This window comes from Scaptodrosophila lebanonensis, unplaced genomic scaffold, assembly GCF_003285725.1.
Source record: "Scaptodrosophila lebanonensis strain 11010-0011.00,11010-0021.00 unplaced genomic scaffold, SlebRS2 tig00001412-arrow-pilon, whole genome shotgun sequence".
In the NCBI taxonomy this organism is placed as follows: domain Eukaryota; kingdom Metazoa; phylum Arthropoda; class Insecta; order Diptera; family Drosophilidae; genus Scaptodrosophila; species Scaptodrosophila lebanonensis.
In genome coordinates, this window is record NW_022060739.1 from 9,520,261 (window position 1) to 9,541,571 (window position 21,311).

Genomic DNA, 21,311 nt, shown 5'->3' on the forward strand with positions numbered 1-21,311 from the left:
TTTGTTGCCTGATGGCTAATAAATTCCTCTGCCATGTTCAGCGATATCTGCACTCACCCGCATATCCCTTTATTTATGTTGCTACCCGAATTTTTGGTATTGATTATGTTTCGAAAAAATGTTAGGCCGCCAGTCAGAAAGCGAGAGCGACGCCTTCGCTGCATTTTAAAGATATTTCTTATTTTCGGCGCTCGACTTCTTTGATGATATATCGTCCAATCGCGCCTAATGAAGTTACAACGCCTTCCTCCCTCCTCCCCCCCTCCCTCTAGCTATCGCTAAACGTTTTCATTAGTTGGCCACCAGATTGACTTGTAAGCATGTGCTTGTTTTTTGTTTTCGCCGAGTCAGCGATAGCATTTGCGTTATAAATTCATTTATTTAATTTTCCAAAAGCTGTGCCAGCGTTTTGAATACGTGTACGTGTATGCCTGGAAAGAGTGACATTTACCAAATGTCCGAGGGCCATAAGCCATTAGTTGCGTTGAAATGTTGCAGATGGCAATTAGGTTAACGATTTCATTGGCCATGAATGTCAATGGAAATTATGGTTTTGTTCTGGGGTTAACTGTGCTCCCATAACTGATAAGCTCGAAAGTGGATTAAAAGCAGCCGTTTTGTAGACATGCTGACATCAGTGGGATTTTAAGCTGCATTATAGAGAGGGTCTGTTTAAAATAAATATGGTCAATACCAAATGAGAGATAGGAGATGGAGATATATATTTAATGTATATTAAAGGGGAGCTGCAGGGAGAGAAAGTAGATGTAGAAGATAGAAAATAGTGGAGATCTAAGTAACACTCTATATATATAAAAATGGAAGTATGTATGTATGTTCCGCTCAACCAATGTTGATCAAATTTTGTGGCAATATTCAAAATAGTCCAATGGGTAATCCTGTGAAGTTTCCTGGCGATTCGTCCACGCAATCAACCATCGTTTTCTGGCTTATTTCTGCTCATTTTAATATGTTTCCCAGTCACTTTTTACTTTGTTTCTCAGTATTTCATTTGTAAATAAATAAAATTGTAAAATCGAATTCAAAAAATGCAGCTTTCCGAAAGGGCTTCTTCGCCTAGAGCCATAGAAATGGAACAAGAATGGGAGTTGCGGCTTTGATAAATGCGGGAAAGGGCATCCACATCTAGAGCCATCAAAACGAAACAAGAACGGAAGTCGAGGCTTCGACAAATACGCGAAAGAGCATCCATGTCTGATCCCAGAAACACCAACAGGGGACGATGGACATCCTTTGTACAGACGACGAAAGGTGGAAGACAGTGGGTACTCAACTACTTATAATCAAGGATCTAATCGAAGCCAAAAAATGTAAAGGAGGTATTGGAAAAGTTGTGGCGTCGGAAAGATTAGAAAGCATTACAATTCAGTATCGCAGCAAAGCAAGCCGGAAACGCTAATATTGTATAAAAAAAACATCATGTTCAATAATAAAATCAGTTCATCTTTGATTTAGGATTTAAGGCCTTAAAAGGGTCAGTAATGAAGTTTTCTTTAAAAACGAATATCATTTATTTATTTATTCACATACTTTCATTTCATTTTGCCCCACTTGTCTAAAGACTTTCGTAACAGATTTCTCACTCGCCCTATTAGTTTTCTTATGTAGTACATCCAGCCGCGAAATGTCCATTTTGTTGCCGCATTTTTTCGCGCCTGCTCCAGAATTTGAGCTCTCTGCTGCCTCAGATATGCCTCGCAGTATTGCTTTTCCCATATACAGCCGACACAGCTAGTCGATCGGGGCAGCGAGTCACAAATCCAGGCACCAACAGCCTTTGCTAGATAAAGCTCCCCTTCCCCACTGCCCCGTTGGCAGCAGCTGGACAGACGCTCCAAAGCAATGAGATCTTCAATGTATTCGATAAAAATGACAGAGGAACGATTCATGGCAAGCTGTAGCTCGCAAATGAAGCCAATTTGAATAGAGCTGCATTGCTTTATAGTGCCTTGATTCCTAGTATGTACTATATATGATTAAGCCTATTCCTCAAATATAATACGTGCCTTGCGCAAAATAACAAGCGACTTAGTCAGCCGCATGAATCAAGCAGGCGTGTATACTCGTTTGTTTGCAAAACTTATGCAATTCATTATAACAATACAAACTAGTTAACTAACTATTGTGTTCTTAACTTGATGTACTTTCTAATGTAATACTCCTCATCGATTTGGTTTAGTATAATTAAGCGATGCCAGCACGACTGCTGCCGCCTCCAGCGCTCCTCCTTCGACAACGCCGTCGCATTTAACCAATCCAGGAAGACAGCATTGGAGCCAATGTATATCCTGGCATGGCATGAACTGTGCTCGGCAAAGGCATGACATAACATTTTGAAGCCTAACCATCAACTAAACGGAAGGCGCACAAAGCAATCTGCTTTTATTAAACACTTGGTGACAATCTGTGTCTGCAACTTACAATCAGTTGTTGGGCTTGGGACATGTTTATGCTTTATCAGACATAGACAGAATGCATCTGCCCAAATAGTTATATTAAATGCTGCTCCATCTTTATACTAAGTTGTACAAAATAGGTTCATAACAATCAAGAGGTCCTCTTAATTTCTCAGTTCCTTACAGAACAATTTTTAATCTTAATTATCTGCTCCTTCTTCTTAATAGATGTACAACTGTACTTTTCGGATTTATTTCTGAATATTTTCATCTGATCTCAACGAATTTGTCTCTTCCCTTAATAAAAGCATCTCTTTTTCTCTCTCTTTGCTTCTATTTTAAACTAGCTTTTAATTAATTTCTAAGCTTCTCTCTGTTGAGTTTTTCTTTCATATTGGTAGATCTATTGACTCCCCTCCGGTGTGGAGACCTTTATTAGATATTATTGTAATTTGATTAAATTTCGCCTACTCAGGCTTTCCTAACTTATGAAGTTTTTTTATAATTTTTATGTTTGTTGACACAAATATAAATAACTAAAAATTATAAATAAGTAATATTTCAAGTTGAAAAACCATTTCGAAAGTGATTGAAGAAATTGAGCCAAAGACTATCTTGGCTATCAAGCTAAAATCGGAAAGTGTGAAAATATCTAGTTTTTTTTAAATATATTATATATATTTTTCCCATGGCGACAGGCAATGTTTGTTGACACAAATATAAATAACTAAAAATTATAAATAAGTGATATTTCAAGTTGAAAACCCATTTCGAAAGCGATTCAAGGAATTGAGCAAAAGACTATCTTGGCTATCAAGCTAAGATCGGAAAGTGTGAAAATATTTTTCACTTCTAAATAGAAGTTATTCCAAAGTACACCAATATCAACCACCACATAAATATTTATAGTATTTAGCTAACAACTTGTATCGCCAAAATACCAAGCCACAAATTTGTATGAAAATAAAGCAATCCAGATTCTATAATCATTTGCTTATTTCGAATTTCATTTGAGAAAGCTGTATTTGAATAGATTTATCGTGTGGAACATCTACAGTACAGAGGTAGGTATAACAAAATTTTTGTCGTGAGCATTTTTTGACACTTTTGTCGCATTTATTTCCTTTCTTTTCTATCTATCATCCATAAATATATAGTTGTAGTTTTATCAATTTTGGCCAATCTCATACACAAAATTGTGCCCACAATGGCGGACTGGGAGAGGAGCGCTAAAAGCATGCGCCAAAGTCAAAATCTCGTTGCGCTGGGCCGATGGGTTAGCAATTTCGGTTCGAATGATACCATCGAGAAGCGTGTGATATCGCCACGCTTCACCGAATCCACAAATAAAAGCTCGGCCATTGGACTGCTCGAAACCATACTGCACGAGTTAACCGGCAGGAAGCAGCTGAACCAAGTCCTCCTTCTGATTACGCCAACGCGTAGGCACAAAACTCAACGCAAGCTGCATTGCTTCGATCGCAGGACACGCGAACATCTGGGCGTGACGAGCATCACGGAGCTTGAGGTGGATCTGCTAAAGAAATACGAAATGTTGCTCAAGTACGAGATTATGTTTGCGGATCAGTACATTCAGCCCAAGCAGATAGCCACCAATAAGAGCGTCATTTCGGAGCTCTTTCTGCGCGACAGCGGCGCACCCAGCTGCGTGGGAAGGGGAAAATTCTATGGTCTGGACCGGCGACGTTTCCAAAGCACTCTGAACTTTGTCAAGAAGCCGACGGTGATGTGCGATGTGAGCATTCAAGCGGATTTAACGCAACCGGAAATCAAGTCGTTGCGTCGACCAAAGATACCCGTGCGTATGCGTAATCCGGAATTATTGCGCCACTGGAATTTTGTAAATAATACGGCCAGCTAAGTACGACGAGTAGAGTGAATGCCTGGCTGGCTGGCTGGCTGGCTGGCTGGCTGGCTGGCTGCCAGCCTTATCGTTTGTGTGTGTATGTGTGTGCGTGTGTGATTTTGTAGACTGCTGCTTATGGTTATGTTCCGGCAATTGGCGCACTTAACACAGTTGTATAAACGTAGCCAGGCTCGGGCGCGTACCCAATATCTAGTCGCTCCCATCGTCTGCAGTTGGACCTGACGCTTAGACCACTCTGGACGTGCCGTCTTAAACCTGAAGTGTTATTGGCCAAAATGAGGTACAAACGAAAATACAACGTTTATGCACACAAGAATTGCAATATCGAAATAAAAAACATATAAACTTATAAATCACAAATTTCCTTCCCCACTCCACTTGTGCTCAGCCGTGTGTCGTCGTTTAACTCGAGTGTGTTGGCCCTGAAACAAAATTTTCCCATTTGTGTGCAAACATAAAAACTTCCAGCTTGATGGGATTCACCAAATACTCGAATATAAGGAGAATGGCTAATGTGCATTTGAGCTTAAATCTATAGTGTCATAAAATCCGCCAGTGCTTGTTCTTGTTTATTTTTTTTTTATATATATAAAAAGGACTGTGAAGTCCACTGCTTCTTCTCATGGATTTAGTTAAATACAATTAAAGTATGTGTATACCATTTTTTTGAAATTATTTTTATGCTTTAAAGTTAGAGTGAATTTAAAAGACATTTCGCATTTCTATTAATTGTTTTTTGTATTGTAGCTACAATTTCATTTAAATACCTACTCTGTAACCAAAGATTTAACTGATCCCAAATGAAGTGTAGCTTCTATGGAGAATACTTCGTCGTTGCTTTGTTTTTCTATGTGATTGAAAGCTCAGCCTTTTTCAAAAGCTAGACATAAAAGATTCAACAAATATTTGCTTCTTAATAGAAAATAAAAAAAAAACAAAACGCCTTTCTTCCCAGTCTTCCTAATTATAGTTTCAAGATAACTTTTTTTGTTATCAGTTCTATCACAACACTTTTTAATAAGTTTATCAATAAGGTATAAGATGGAAAACTCTTCATATTGGAAAAAGCATGTGCGTCTGATTTGAACGAAAATTCCCTTGGCATCAATTTTAAAGGAACTATTTACTTTTTGTATAGCAGATGCGAGAATTGAAAAGCATTATAGTGTCCAGAAAAATAAATATGAATAGTTCTCATCAAACGTAAAGACATATGCTCGTATATCAAAAAGTAAAGTAGTTCGGATCTTTATACTTTCTTTAATAGGTTTATGTTCATTTCTTTCTATATGTTCAGCTTCAATTGTTGGAAGCACAGGAACACAGGGAGGTGAAAAGCGATTTTAAAACACAAACACATAAATGCAAACAATCTAGGCACCTAGAACTCATAAAACCTGTAACTCTCTTCATCCTTCTTCAGTGTGCCCGAGAAGAAGGCGTCTCTGACGCTTTGTCAGCGCTTGCGACTTTTTTTGCTATTTCATTGGGCTGGTCTGGTCATGTTCCTAACACCACTGGCTTTGCTGCCTTTGTTGTTCCTAGAGCCGGCGCTGGTAAGCTCACATCCTCACACACACTCACACACACTTAGCGCACGTTTGAGCGTCACATTTCAACTGGAGCTCGTTTCATTTCAGGAATATCGCTGCGCTTATGTCCTGTTCCTTATGTCTATACTCTGGATTACTGAGGCGATGCCCCTCTATGTGACCTCATTGCTGCCGATTGTTTTATTTCCAATAATGGGCATTTTGGTGCGCTCATAAAAACAACAACTACAACAACAACACGCAAAAGCATATGTCTAGTCTATCTTCTATCGTATTCCATTTTTTCGTTTGCAGGATTCGGAGCATGTGTGTCGTGTTTATTTTTCAAACTCATTGGTATTATTCTTTGGCAGTTTGGTTATAGCGCTGGCCATTGAGTATTGCAATTTACACAAACGCGTCGCCCTTTGGGTCATCCTCTGTGTGGGCTGCAGTCCGAGAAAGTGAGCTCCAGTCTAAAGATATTTTTTACTCATTTTGTGCATTGCCATCACACGTTTTCATTTTTAGATTGCATTTCAGCCTGATGCTGGTAACCATGTTCATTTCGATGTGGCTATCAAATTCTGCAGCCACCTCGATGATGTGCCCGGTTGTCAAAGCTCTGCTTAATGAAATGGCCAGTGTATGTCTGCTTCTCAAAAGCTCTCAAATATTATTAAATTTCAGCAATAATGTGTTTTCCTTTTTAGGAAAATATGCTGGAGATGATGGAGGAGAAGAATATGAATGATGGCACACATGCTAATGGGTGAGCTGTTAAATGGGGGACTATAATTATTATGACTTTATAATAAAATAATCAGTCTCTCTCTGTATGTTCGCTTAGCTTTCCCAAGCCATCGAAAATTGTGATCTCCTACTATTTGGGCGTGGCATTTGCAGCTTCTGTGGGGGGCTGTGCCACGCTCGTCGGCACCGGCACAAATATCAGCTTTAAGGGTGTATACGATGCGTAAGTACTCGAATCTAATAGGATTGGAGTCGAGTTGAATTTTGAATGGCTTTCGATTTTTCAGTCGCTTTCCACACTCGCACGACCTCAACTTCCTGACCTTCGCCCTATTCAGCATGCCCACCATGTTGTTCATCATCGCGTGCATCTATCTCTATCTGCAATGGCTGCACTTTGGCCTTTTCAAGCCGGACAGCAAACAGGCGAGGCAAGTGCGGGAGAGCGCCCAGTACGAGCATGTGACCGCATGTGTGCTGCACAAGCGACTCAAGGAACTGGGACCCATTAGTTGCCACGAGCTGCAGGTGGCCACGCTCTTTCTGGCCATGATTATCTTTCTGGTCACGCGTCATCCGGGCAGCTATGGCGGCTGGTCGCAGCTGTTCCAGCACAAGTAAGCCGGACGACATCTATTTCACTTAGTTTCCTTTTTCTATGCAACGTTATTTGGTCGCAGCATGGTCAAGGACTCTTTCCCGGTCATTGCCATTGTTGTGCTGCTCTTTATGCTGCCCGTCAACTATAAATTCTTCCGAAATTTGACCTGTGGGCGCGTGTTGGGATTGGAGGAGCTATGCACTACGCCAGCGCTACTCACCTGGCAGTTCCTGAACGCCAACAATCACTGGGGCTTGCTGCTGCTTACAGGTATATATGCGTTTCAATTGTTCCAGTATTATATTTCAGTTAAAGGAAGCCTAGTTGTTTTGCAAGTATTCCTTTTAATTGGATTGCGATAGCTGTCCAAAAACTAAAACTACTCGTATAGATGTAGTTTCAAAAATATTGTTCAAATCTTGTTTTCTACGTATTTCTATAAAAAGGAATAACAAGGCTATTTAAAATACAATCAATTAAGTCTTTATGCATTTTAACCACTTATTGGATCCGTTTAAGGCGATCTTTTCAAAGACTATTCAGAGTTTAAGACTTTCTATAATTTAGAATTTTCTTTTGCAACCAAAAAAAAATTCTGCAGCTTCGAGCCGCACTAAAAGGATTAGTTGTAATTAAGTTTCTAAAACAGAAATATGTTATATTCTTAGTTGGAGTTTTTTGTGCTAAAAGCATTTTAAATTGCCTGGTAGAAGTGAAAACACCTTAACTTAAGAGATATACCTAATTTTGAGCGCATTTTATATTCAATTTAAGCTAAACGCATAAAATTTAAATTACTGTAAGAACTAGCTCTTACTTTACTTGAGCAAAACTTCAATTACTGCCCTGCCATCAATTAAAAATTTTAATTTATTTTCATTCTCATAAAATTTAATGATGTATTTTGAGTTCTACTTTACAACTTAACTAATAATAATTATTTTTGAGAAAAAAAAACTCATAAAATAATAATTACAGTCGCTGTCAAAAATTATTCAGATTTTAAAACTTTTTATAATTTCCTTTTGCAACCAAATTTAAATTTGTCCGCGGCAAGCCGAGGTACTAAAAACTGAAATATGCGCCTTTAGTCGCTTTTTAAATCGCATTTTCGCAGAGAAAAGCTCCTTAACTTTGAATTATGCCTTATTTTGAGCGCATTCTAGATTCTGTTTAAACTGAAGGCATATTTTTAACTTATTAGAGAATTAATATGACGCGTGTATTAGTTGAAGTTTTAAATTAACAAGAACTTACATATGTTTCAAATATTTGGCGACCAAATTCTATCTAGCTGACAGCTCTGAGTATTAAAAATAATGGGCAGCTCCTGCTACAAAATTTAAGTTACTGTAAGAGCTAGCTTTTAAAAAAAGTATATATCGAGAAACTAAAGCTCTGTAATATTGCGTTTACTATTATTGAGCAGAATTACCAATTACTGCCCTGCTATCAATTAAAAATTGTACATTTGCATCTTTTTGCCTGCGACAGGTGGTGGCTTGGCCCTGGCCGAGGGTATCAAGGCATCTGGCTTTGCCGCTCTAGTGGGCGCCTCCTTTTCCGCTCTCCAGTTCGTGCCGCCCTGCGTGCTGCAGTTCTTCTGCATCTGCATTGCACTGATGCTGACAGCGTTCTCATCGAATATAGCCATGTGCAACATTATCATACCGATTCTAATGGAAATTGTAATGCATGCTGATTCCATAGGCCCGTTTGCTAATTTGCTAACCCATTTTGGTCAATTTGTAGTCCATCACAGCGCACGTACATCCGTTGTATTTGACTTTGCCGGTTTGTTTGGCTCTGAATATGGCATTTCTGTTTCCGATCAGCACGCCACCGAACGCATTAGCCGCTGCCTCAGCCAATATACGCAGCAAGGATATGGTAATTATGTTTTAACGAGACTTGTTCAATTTCGAATCAATTTGTTTAAGGGAGTTGTTTTTTTTTCTTCTTCGTTTTTGGTAATTTGGCTCGCATTTCAATTTTCAGTTCATTGCCGGCATTGGACCCACACTGATCAGCCTGTTTGTGATTTTCATTGCCTCGCAAACTTTAGCCTTCTATGTGGTGCCCGAATATGGCACATTTCCCACATGGGCGGCCGCATGAGCTGCCAACGCACTGACTGCCAACTAGAGCACAAAATTAGCACTTCATATTGATTACAAATACGCATAATAACAAGGCATTTTTGATGGCATTCTCTCTGCCGCAGTGCATATTTGGAATACCGCACATGCGCTCAAATGTTTGCCAATAATTAGCAGCCAAAAACTCATAAAACTCAAACCAAAACTATAAGTAGTATGTATGTATATAGCTGTGCAATTTTGAATAAAATGTAATGAATTGGTTAATTTTGTTCAACCACTTCACACATTCTCTTTTAATTAGAAAGAGATTAATGAATTGCTTGTGTTTATGAATCAAATAAACTTTTGCGTTTTGTAGAGAATGAACATGAACATAGAGTCTCTGTGTTGGGCCACTAAATGCATGCTGACATGCTTCTTTGAAATTTAATTTCACTTTTGAGGTTTCACATGCAGAAAAAGTGAATTATTTGTTAAGGGAAAAGCAGTCCAGCTTTCTATGAGCATTTAAGAATTTTTGGTCTAACTTAATAGTTTAAAAGGACTAGTAATGCTTCAGTTAATGACTCGGCAGAAAGTCTATTATAAACATTAAGAAAGTGCTGGGGAAATGCCCTTTGCCACCTTTTTTCGATTTAGTTAGAGTATTTCCGTTTCTTGAAAATGGAAGTACGACTAATTAGTTTATAAATAACGAAAGAAGCGATATATCAACTTATAATCACGAAAGCATCGATAACGATATTATTTGAAGACCTAATATATCTAAAGCTTCAATATCAAGTTCAAAATACAAATTAGAAACACTAACAGAAGAAAGCACAGTTTTCAGAGCAAATTCAGTTTAAAGCGAAAGTAAATCGAATTTATTAACGAAAATGTAGCATTCGCGGTTGACTTCCTGATACTGCTATGTTAGCCGGAAAGCTCTTAAAATACACACATTAAAATATTAAACACAAAAGGGGGCACTTGTTAAATAGTTAGTTGGCTGTTTTGGCGTAATTGAATGCAAAAGCCACAGCAGCCACAAAAGCCACACAGATGCCGCCACTTGAGCTACAGAGAGCTAAACAGAGTTCAGCACTACGAAATGGGGCACTTCAAAATGCGCTTAATTTCAATCAGTGCGCATGGGAAAACAATGCCAGACCGCGACAATAACAACGACAACCAGAACAACAACAGAAAGCACGAAGCACACACAAAAAACAAGAAAAAAAAATCAACAGTGCAAAGAAAAAAATTATGACAAAATAAACAACCAAAATGACTAAACAAACAAACGCGCCATGCAAACAAACGAACAGCGTAAACAACAAGCAAAGTTATGACACACACACACACATACATACACACACACATACATACATCGTACAACAGCAATAACAGCAACCAAAGCAACATCAAGTGCCAGCAAGTGCAATAAAAAACAGCAGCAGCAATAAACAAAACAACAACTACAAGTACTATGTATAAGCTTCAAGCATATATAACTGCACAATCAGCTACTTTTTTTCCTTTTGCCTTTGCTGCTCGCCTGTTGCCAAGAAAGCAAGCAGCAGATTTTTTCACTCGCTCTCCAATGCGCCACAAGCGTGTGGCAACCAGAATGTAACATAATTCTATGTGCTAAATTTTTTATTATAAGCAGCAACCCAGTGAACATTACGAAACGGTTACACATGAGAACTATTCGGTTAGATTTACAAACAAGAAATATGTTTTCTGAAAGGTGCCATAAAAACAGGTTAATAATAAGGAAGAAGTAGTACGAGAAATTCGAAGGTGCATTTAATAATACGAATTGGAATTGACTTTGGCAGATAATTTGTAGCATACGATTATACCATTAGCAGTTATTTATTCCCCAATCTCTTAATGTTTCTTTATTAATTTTAAAACATTATTGGATAAAAAGTTCCTGAACAAACAGGAAAATTTTGTATTTAAACAAAGCAATCCACATTCCGTTTAGTAAAGACGAGAGAACTCAAGGATCATAAAGGAGGTACAGTCCACCGTAGGGAAAGCCCTGAAACTTCACGACGACAGAACTGAAAGATCATTTGGAAGGTAGAGCTACTCTTATCGCAGTAGGGAGCACCTACTATAAATTCCTTGAATAAGGAAAATATCCTATGGCTTTTTAGTTAAGCGCCACGGACTAAGATATTTAGAAATAAAAATCTATTACAAAAAGGAAAACACAGCTGAAATTGGTAAGTCTTTTATCTTTTTTTAAGATCTGTGCTATTGGATAATTATTAAAGTATATAATCATTTTTAAAAATTTTGAATTATGCTTATATCATAAATGTTGATTCCCACCTAGTACCTATCCAGGAACAAACACATATTGTGGAATTTCTGCCAGCTCATTGAACTACACGTATAGCTTATAAGACTGAAAAAGTCTTCAAATATTGTAGTTTCCTAATTTTCAAAAATGTTGTTTTGACTAATTGATTATGAAAATTCTTTCTTTCTAATGTTTCAAAATTTATTTAATAACCGTAAAAAGTATAAATGTTAATTATAAATAAACAAGTAGTAAAAGCATATGTTTTTTTTTTATAAATATTTGTCATTTCAGTTCACGTTCAGATGCCTCAACAATATAATCAGCCAGCATACAGCATTCGTTTGAGTAATGCTTTTATTTCATATTGCATACAGAAAAGCTGGTGAAGAGCTGATTTAATAAATCTAATCAATTAGATTTAAAAAGTCGCTTATAACAGACTTACTCGTACAAGTGCTAGAAGTTAAATAGAAGGCGACAACAATTGCTTCCGGATTCCTGTCACCTACGAATATGTTTGCAGACATGCTTCACATTTTCTTTAGCTCTTGCTATGTTTGTCGCCTTCACACACACACACACACACACAGACACACATACTAATGCATTTATCAGGACTCGACAAATGCGAGTGCGACAACAAGATTAAGCTTCCGCGCGTCAACGCTGAAAGTTTGTAAGTGAAAATTAAAAGCAAATGAAATTATACGCTGCTTTGCTAATGTTGTTGTTACTGTTGCTATTGTCGCTGTTGTTGTTGCTGTTCTTGTTGTGGTGGCTGCTGTCGTCATCGTCGCCTTAAGCCAAAGCAGCGCATAACATTCCTGGGATTATACGCTGCTGTTGTTGGTAACTGCGGTTGCGGCTCCTTGCCATGGTAATTGTCATTGGGCATGTCAGCCACGCATTGTCGTTTGTGGCGTGGCGGGGGCGTATACGTAATTTTTCACACTTTGAGCTTCTTCTGCTTTATGTATGCTGTGTGCTGTGAGCCATGTTGCATGCCTTATAATTTATGCATATTTTTATTTATATATATACATACATATTTATATATGTAGTGTGTATAAATATATATTTATTTATTTTGTTGCGCATTTGGCATTTTATTAGGCGTCACAAATTACATTGCAAATGGCGGCAGCTGACGTTGTCAGGAGAAGAAATTGCTGCCGCCTGTTATTTGGCAGCTTGGCTGCCTCGGACAGTGCTGTGGCAAACGATGCTCCTGGGATTTGACTAATAGTTTGCTAATGCGCGTTTTATGCGTCGTTGCTTTTCGCTGGTGTTTGGTCATTTACGTGGCGCTATGGCGCTAAGTAGATAAAGGAAGTGAAATGCTGTCAAGGGGCATGAGGCTGCTTATCTTTAGATAGTACAAGTATTTACCTACAATATAAGTACACAAAAGGACTGCAATTTATAAAAAAGGAACTTCAAATAGATGGCAAATGCTTAGCATTTTAAACTTTCGCTCCCAATTGAGTCTACGAAATTAATTTTCTTCGCTTTTAGTGTTTCAGCAAATATCTAATATCTAAGCAAAATATATGTATGTCAGATGTATTGTACTACCGGCTTATCGATCAATATAATGAATACTTGTAGAGCCGTTTAAAGTAGACTGTGAACTTTATCAAACGAATCGCTGCTTCTGACCACCTTCTTCTTGCCAACTCACATTTGTCAATTTGTAATGATTTTTAAACTATTCTATATGTTTTTCATTCTTTTTTTCACCTTAATATTAATATTAATTTTGTTCATTTATATTTATTTTACTTACAGATTCATGTATTTTTTTCTCCAATTTTTATAACTTTAAAGTATAAAGGGCAGCTTAAACAGCATTATTTATCATCTGTTTATCTTTAGGTTGGCAAATAGTATTTGTCAAATAATTGAATATATTATGGGTAGGGACCATAAACCTAGGCCTAAGCTTAGTTAAGCAGCAATAAAATAAGTTCTTATAAATTTTAGTATTGCAGAAAAATAGCTTAAAAAGCTTACGTTTAAATTTTAGCTCTAATATATAGTACAAGCTGAGTTTAAAAGATAAGAAATAGAAACAATTAAATATGTTGAATTAACTCTTAACAGTAAGGCCGCATACATTTATTTACACATACATTCTGCTGAGGATTTCTGATGCAATACTTTTGGAGATTTTAATTTTTCATTGGGAATCTAATTTTACGTAAATTTGTTCAAACACTGATGACTTCATAATGTGGTGATCTTTTTGGACCACTTAGGTGCTCATATGTATTTTTTAGCGTCATTTATCACTCATTTGCTCTGACAGCGAACAAACAATATTCAACATCCAATTAGTTTCGCTTAAAAACTAACTAAATTAAAACAGAACAACATTAATTAAATATTCATAATAACGGCGTTACCCGACAAACAAAAAAGTCACGAAATTAGAGGATATGATAGGCTCCCCACCCTGCTATGGATAGCCATTAAAAACGGTCTACTCGGGACGTCCGGACGCACCTTTGTTCAAACAACTTTTTACCCGAATCAGACAAAACCGTTGCCTAAATAATGTCACATGAAAACAGCTGTAAATAAATTCGTGGTCCTTTTCAGCAACATTTTATCATTAATTTGAAACAATATTCCCGCATAAAGTCTAACAATTATTGCTAAGCAACATTACCTTTGCTCTCCATTACCGAAAAATCCAAACAAAGCTAACCGTAAAATTAAAAGGAGGCAAAATTGTTGCTGTATTTCAGATTTGATATGGAAATAGAAAACAGTTTTCAAATACAACAGAGAAGGGAGTGAGTGAGAAAGGACGACAGCTGGGAGAGGGAGAGAGTCAGCTGTCAGATGAAACAAAAATGTGCCCGTTACGGCAAACAAGACAAACGCACACATTCACACACCTCCCCCCCCTCCCCCACACACGACAGTTTCAATTTCAAACATATCACCAGCTGCCACACACACACACACACTCTCACACACACTGTGCAACATTTTTCCATTGCTACAACTACACTGGCAAGAAATATTTTAGCCATCGATGAAAATTGAGAACGCCTCGAATGGCAAGAAAGCAAGCAAACATAGCCAGAGGCAGACATACAAAATATGAGTTAGACATTTCAGGAAACCAACTCAGGTACAGGGCATGTGCGGCGCAGTTTTAAATAAAATTATAAAGCGTTCAACAGACCTAAGTGGTTATGTGTGTGTATGTTCAGTTTGTTACTTGTTGCAGCTAATAACGAGCACATCGACTTGTACAAAGTATAACGCTCTGAGTGAGTGGCAGGCGCCACAAGGCGACAGCGTCAACAGCAATATCTGCCGTAACATGGTTGCAACACAAATGCGTTACGTATACGCCATGTAATCGAAACTCGACCACTTCTGTCGCATCTCTAAGCGCAATGTTACGCAATGCACCTTCAATAAGAGTTCTGTGTATTTAAAATGAAGAAGGAGAGAAAAATGCCTTCAAAGGTAGACAACATTTTGCAGTAAATACTGATTATTGTTCATGAGGCAAGCACAAAGCTACTATTGCCTCCCTGCTTATTAATTGCAATTGGCTAGTAGCAGGACTTTCCTTGGTGTTCTGTTTCTACATAAATTAATTATCAAGCGTAGAGACTGCTTTCACCCTTAATTATAGTTTCATCTTTTCTTCTGCTTCTCAATTGAAAAAGAAGTTGCATAATCACAACAAAATATAAAAAATATATATGCTAGCTTTTGGAATTTAATTCTGATGAACACTTATTTAAAAAACTAAATTTTTTGCAAAAGCAGACGAATTTCACCCGTATTGTTGCAAGAGTAGGCAGCCAAATAGAAAGTTATATGTCATTCTAAAATTTGCATATATTTTTTTTACATTTCTTGCATTGGAAAACTTTTGCCGCCTAGTGTACACAATATTTCTTGCTGTCGTCTGTTTCAAGCACAAAAATTGGCGAGGCACGTAACAAAACTTGTGCCAACTTAGAGCCAAAAAACAGGCAAACAGACGGAAGGATAGAGAGCAGAAGGCAGCAGCAAAAGTCGAACAGCACGTAGCGACATATAAACACTAGATGGATATCTAACCGTGTAATAAAAACAACAACAGCAACAACAACAACAACATCTCCAACCTACAAGGTTGTGCACTCCTTGCAAACCAGCATTTACTCTGCTCCGACAGCTACCCGTTCAGCAATCACCAATCAACTCGCTCACTTTCGCTTATCCTTGATGTACGCGTAGGTTTGTGTGTGTGAGTGAGTGTGTGTGTGTGTGTGTGTGTGTGTGTGTGAGCGCGCGTGCCAATTTTGTTTCACGCCAAAGAAATCATTCAAGCGCACAGTTCTCTGATACAACCAGCCACTAGTATTGGTATGAATAAGTGGCTGTGTGTGTCTGTGTGTGTGCCTGTGTGGGAGCATGTTCCTGGCAAACTTTTCAGGCGACACTAAGACTGCAATACATGTTGGTTGCTTGCCTGCTTTCGAGCTTACCGTTTCTGTATGAAACTAATGAGGCACATATTTCTTAAGTGCTTCTCAATTACATTGAGTGCCTGCGTGGCTGCCAGGCAACCAGAGAGACAACTGGAGAGGGCAACCAGAGAAGTATGCCAGAAGAGCAGGCAGATCTTTAACAGAGCCGCATCTCCCAGTGCTTCTCTAATGAAGGAATTTCCCAAACGACCTGCTACTATCAGCTTCCTTATTATGATAAATGCTTTGTGGCATTTGCTTGCCGCTTAGTTAGCTGCCGACAGCAACTAGCAACAAGCAGCGGCAAAAAGCAAACAGCAAACGGCAAACTTAAAGCCAACTATTTGGCAAACAATTGCAGCATGCGCATAATTTTCAATTGTGCTGATGATGAAGCAGAAGAAGGAGAAGGAGAAAAAATTGTTAGCAAAATAGAGCCATCCAGGCAAGTAAATGCAAACGATGCAGACTATAAAGTCAAATAAGAAAATATGCGGAAACTTTGCTGCTGGCAAGGTGAAAGCCAAGATCTGTCCGGTCGTCTGGCAGGCAAGCACAAAGTCAATTTTATTAAAGTTTGTTTACCTGTACTCTGCGGCTGCGTATAGATGTCAGACATCTCGACATAGTTGTTCTGAACTTTAAATGTTCGACTCTATTGTATAGACCAGTGTTTGGACTTTGTTGTGGCTATGGAAAAGCAAACTACTTGTATGTGCAACCAACATGTCTGATGCAGAAATTAAATTAAACCTACTAATTGAAAGCAAGAGAACATTTCATATGGCTTTAGTAATTAACAACAAGACGTAAAAGGCCATGAAGAGTTGTGTGAACGTACGCTTTGGTTGTTATTTATTAATAAATCGAATTAAATATACTAATAGCCACCTTTTACTAAAAATTCGAATTCAAAAAGATCATCTCGTTTTATGATTTCATTTGAATTACATTTATTTCTAAATTGCATAAATATTACAAATAAGTTAGTTACTGTCTATTAAATAATTAACTAGATTGTTGAAGACCAGAACGGTAACTGAAGGGGCTTAATAACTAACTAGGTTATTGAAGACGAGTATTTAATCTATCTATTAAGAATAATATATAAAAGATTGTAAATTTCCATACCATCTATATTAATATAGCTTTTTGAAATACATTTCTCACTATAATTATAATAGAAACGCAATGGAATTTCATATCTATTGGCTACAGTCAGGCCATTAAGAAAAACATATTCCGTATTCCGTATTAATTGAATACATTTCTAATGATTATCTGAAGAATAAAATCAATGTACTATAGAGCTTCTGTAATATGTTTAAATGCGTAAGTAAGCACATTTTTCAATATATGTATAAAAGATAGTGTAATCAAATTGTCTATCCATATGTGCCACTGAATTAATTACTAAATTGAAGATTATATAAAGCTATACTCTCGATCCTTAAATTACAATATATGTACAGATATCTTCTATAATATGTTTAAATGCGTAAGTAAACACATTTTTGAATACTTGTATATATATGAGTACAAAAGATAATGTAATCTAATTTGCCATTCAACTAAATTAAATTATTTATTGAGTTATTTAAAAGCTAGACTCTGAATCCTTAAACTACAATATATGTTAATCAATTTTTGTGATCTTAGTTAAAAATTGTTAGTAAACAAACAATACTTTAGAGTTCTTGCGCTACCCAAATAAACAACAAACAATTCACGAGAGATCGATATCTTATACATATTTATAAGTAATTTAATTTTGGCACTCCTCTAAATAATTACACTTCTGCCTGCTGCTGCTCTCAAACCAGCATACTTTCTCTTGTAACCCACTTCACTGCTGACAGTCTCAAAGAATGCAAAAGTTTCCATTAAAACAGCACAAAAACAAATAATTGATTGCCGTAAGAAAACAATGGTAGAAGCAAAGGAAACCATGAAAGGCAGTCGCCAAATTGCCGGAGCCGTCAATGCCAATCAAAGGCAGCAACCAGGCAGCAGCACCAGGCAACTGGATTGGCAGAATGGCAGGCAAACAACAGCGAGTGAGCAAAAAATGAAAAGTGGAACAAACTATAATTAAAGGACCAACAACAACAACAACAATAAACCAAAGTACTCATTGAATTTCGCGAAATTTTGCGCTCAAATTTTTAATTTGAATGCTTGGGGAGGCGTCAAGCTGGCAACTAAAAATAAGGGCCAGCTGCAGAGAAAAAGCAATTTACAAAATTGCTCAAAAAACAGAGCTGAGCCCATAAGTTTACTAATTAAGGTAGGGTGTCGTTGAACATTCCAGGAAGAAGAGCAAAAGCCGAACAGGAAGTCATCATTACAGGTCAGAATGTTGTTTATATGAGACTGCCTTAAATTGTTTGTATTGGTTAGCAAGTATTGCTGCCTTAATTGTGTAAAATAATGGAAAGTTGTTGACAATAAATTAAACGGCACTTACCTTTTTTTATGTCCATTGTGTGAGCAAAACCGGAAATGAAATACAAAATGTATTAATTAAACTAATGAACATTTATATTTGTAATATTACGAAAAAAGCATGTTATGTGTTCAAAAATAAAACCCAGTTTGACTTCAATGCGAGACTAGAACATTAAGACCGGCCGCCATTACAAATAGCAACGACTAAAGCCAGCACACGATACACAATAAGAAGGAATAAATAGAAATAGAAATGTTTAAAAACTGCAGCAAATTGATGGTGGAAAAGTTTTTTGGCTTAGGGCTCTTTAGATTTCACACACGCAACTGAAACTCAAACAAAAGGATGCGTAACAGCACAGGAGAGTAAGAGTGGTATAAAGTAGGAAAGAGAGACAGAGGAAGGTGGGAGGGGCGGGAAGGGAGAGATGCAGTTAGCTAAACAACACACGCAGCAGACTGTGAGAAAAGTTGAGACGAACTCATTGCCATCATTGCCATTTAAGTTTTCGACTATCGGAAAACTTTTTCGTTGCTTTCTTCTTGCATCTTCTACTCGTATTCTATATACAAGTAGATTCTATTTCTCCTCCTATTATTGCCCACAATGACCTCCATAATCAGCTGCATAATCTGAGATAACTTTGGCTGCGCCACAAACTGTGCAACGAGGAATAAAACAAAAGCAAAACAACACAAGCATTGCCGAAAAAGTTATATGCCATTGCTTTGCGGCAGAGCGGGCCCACCAATGGCATTTCAAAATATTTCATTTATTTACTATTTTTCACAATATTTATTTTATTTGATGCAATATTTTTCGGTTGAATATTGAAAGTTGAACATGCGTTTGATACTCGTACTTTAACATGCCCCCAAACTTTTTAAATCGTTTTACAATTGTGCAGCTATTGCCTTTTCAAAAGCACAAACTTTCTAATGCATTGCAGGCAGCAGAGAGGGGAGGGGAATGCAGTCCATTCAGTATTTGGCTAAAGTAAAAAGTTCCTGTGGCCAAGTAATGCAGATGTATACATAAATCCTTGCCGGGGACTTAAGCGATGATGTTGCAGAAATGTTCCAAGAAACTCGTTCACACAAATAGTAAGTACTCGTGTGTGTGTGTGTGTGTGTGTGTGTGTGTGTGTGTGTGTGTATGTTTCTGACTGACGTGGTTGGCAAGTGAAGCAAATTAATCCAAATATGGAAACATGTTTGGCCTTTTAGCCTGCTGCTTTATTCATATTTGCCATAACAAGTAAACATGCTCGAGCAAATTTGTAGAAAAATATGAGACAGCAAATCAATTTTATTGAGAAGACAGGAAAGACACATTTTTTTTTTTTTGATAACTCTTTACTTAGTCAACACTTTTAGCAAAAGCCAATTTCTCCACAAATATCAATTAAATATTGGATATATGTTGTTTGTTTTCACCAGCCGTTATTTTTCGTTTATGTTTCATTTTTAGAATATTTGTAGTCGGGTTGATTGCTTAAGAAATTACAAAGAGTTTAATTGAAGGGCTTAGAGGAAGAACAAATTAAATAAATATATCAATTAAAAAACGAACATTGCGATACTTTCAAGCATGCAAAAAAAAAGGAATATTATATATATGAAGACGATAATTGGTCTAACCTATTCAACTCTCTCTTTTTTAGAGCTTTCTTTCATAAATTGACACGAAAACAGTCAAGAGATTGAGAGAAATTGTTGAACTCGAAAATTTTATATTAAATAAAAGTTCAAGATACCTTGCAGCATCTGAGTTGAATTTAATATTTAAAAGTCACAAAATTAAAGAGTCATAAATAAATTTGCAAAAGTGAATGTCCTGAGAAATGAAACATTGACAACTGGTTGAGTTACTTAAACAAACTTGCCCCATTACACAACATCATTTGAATGTCATATTTGTCTATATCTCGACATTCAAAGAGTCAAAGAAACATTTCGAGCAACAATAAACAACATGTCTGAGAAGTTTTCAGTGGAAATTCAATTTACTTTGCCAGCGCGATGGCAATAATATAAACGACGGAGTAATAACCTGACAACACACATAAACGTCAAACAGTTTGTTCAAAAGTTGGTTAATTGAAAATGTCTGCCAAGACATTTCGAGCCATTTGGCGTGGGCAACTTTTCATAATCATTTTGATATTCATTTTCCCCTATTGTTTCGGCGCAGGAAAAATAAAGACAGGCAAGTCAGATTTGAGAAATTGTTGCAATTGGCATCGCAAGTTCAATTGCGATTTGTCAAGAAGAAATATTATGCTAATGACAAGTAGAGACAGCAGCCAACAATATAAACGAGGTGATGTGCGACAGGTAGACAAGTAGACAGGTAAGACTGCCTGAAGTAATTTTCAGCGTTGATTTATGCCAAGTATTTGGCTTAAGGATAATAATGCGCGAAGGCCTGCCAACCACAGGCTGGCATGCGTTCAATCAAATTTCTAATTACCAAGTTCCCTGAGGTAATTAAGTTTGCATGCATTACCCAAATTACGAGTACTATATACTGGAGCTCACTCGCGCGCCCAATGCTTTATCAACTCAATTACCGAGCACGAACGATGTTGTTGCAGGGACATCCCAGGAACAAAAATCGACCTCAGGCTGGCAGCAAGACAGCAGAGGAGCAGAGCAGGGGAGCAGAGCAGGGGAGCAGGAGGAAGGCAGGAATTGAGGCGGCAGCAAGTGTCACAGAGATACCGTTATACAGATAAACAACAAATGAGCATTGTTTGTAATTTAACGAAATTGTTGTTG

At 37.4% G+C, this 21,311-nt stretch overlaps 2 protein-coding genes across 2 annotated transcripts; both read left to right on the forward strand.

The window, feature by feature from the left end:
- The first annotated feature begins 3,461 nt into the window (after nt 1-3,461).
- Nucleotides 3,462-4,658, forward strand: LOC115631414. Its single transcript, XM_030528140.1, has 2 exons — nt 3,462-3,481; nt 3,575-4,658. Exon 2 carries the CDS (start codon nt 3,625-3,627, stop codon nt 4,297-4,299), a length of 675 nt encoding a protein of 224 aa, XP_030384000.1. The 5' UTR covers nt 3,462-3,481; nt 3,575-3,624; the 3' UTR covers nt 4,300-4,658.
- On the forward strand, nt 4,581-8,977 carry LOC115631328 (protein I'm not dead yet-like). The gene is made up of 11 exons (XM_030528048.1): nt 4,581-4,585; nt 5,729-5,861; nt 5,946-6,062; nt 6,153-6,301; nt 6,369-6,483; nt 6,551-6,609; nt 6,688-6,813; nt 6,878-7,207; nt 7,271-7,461; nt 8,686-8,884; nt 8,944-8,977. Exons 1-11 carry the CDS (start codon nt 4,581-4,583, stop codon nt 8,975-8,977), a joined length of 1,458 nt encoding a protein of 485 aa, XP_030383908.1.
- Nucleotides 8,978-21,311: the final 12,334 nt, after the last annotated feature.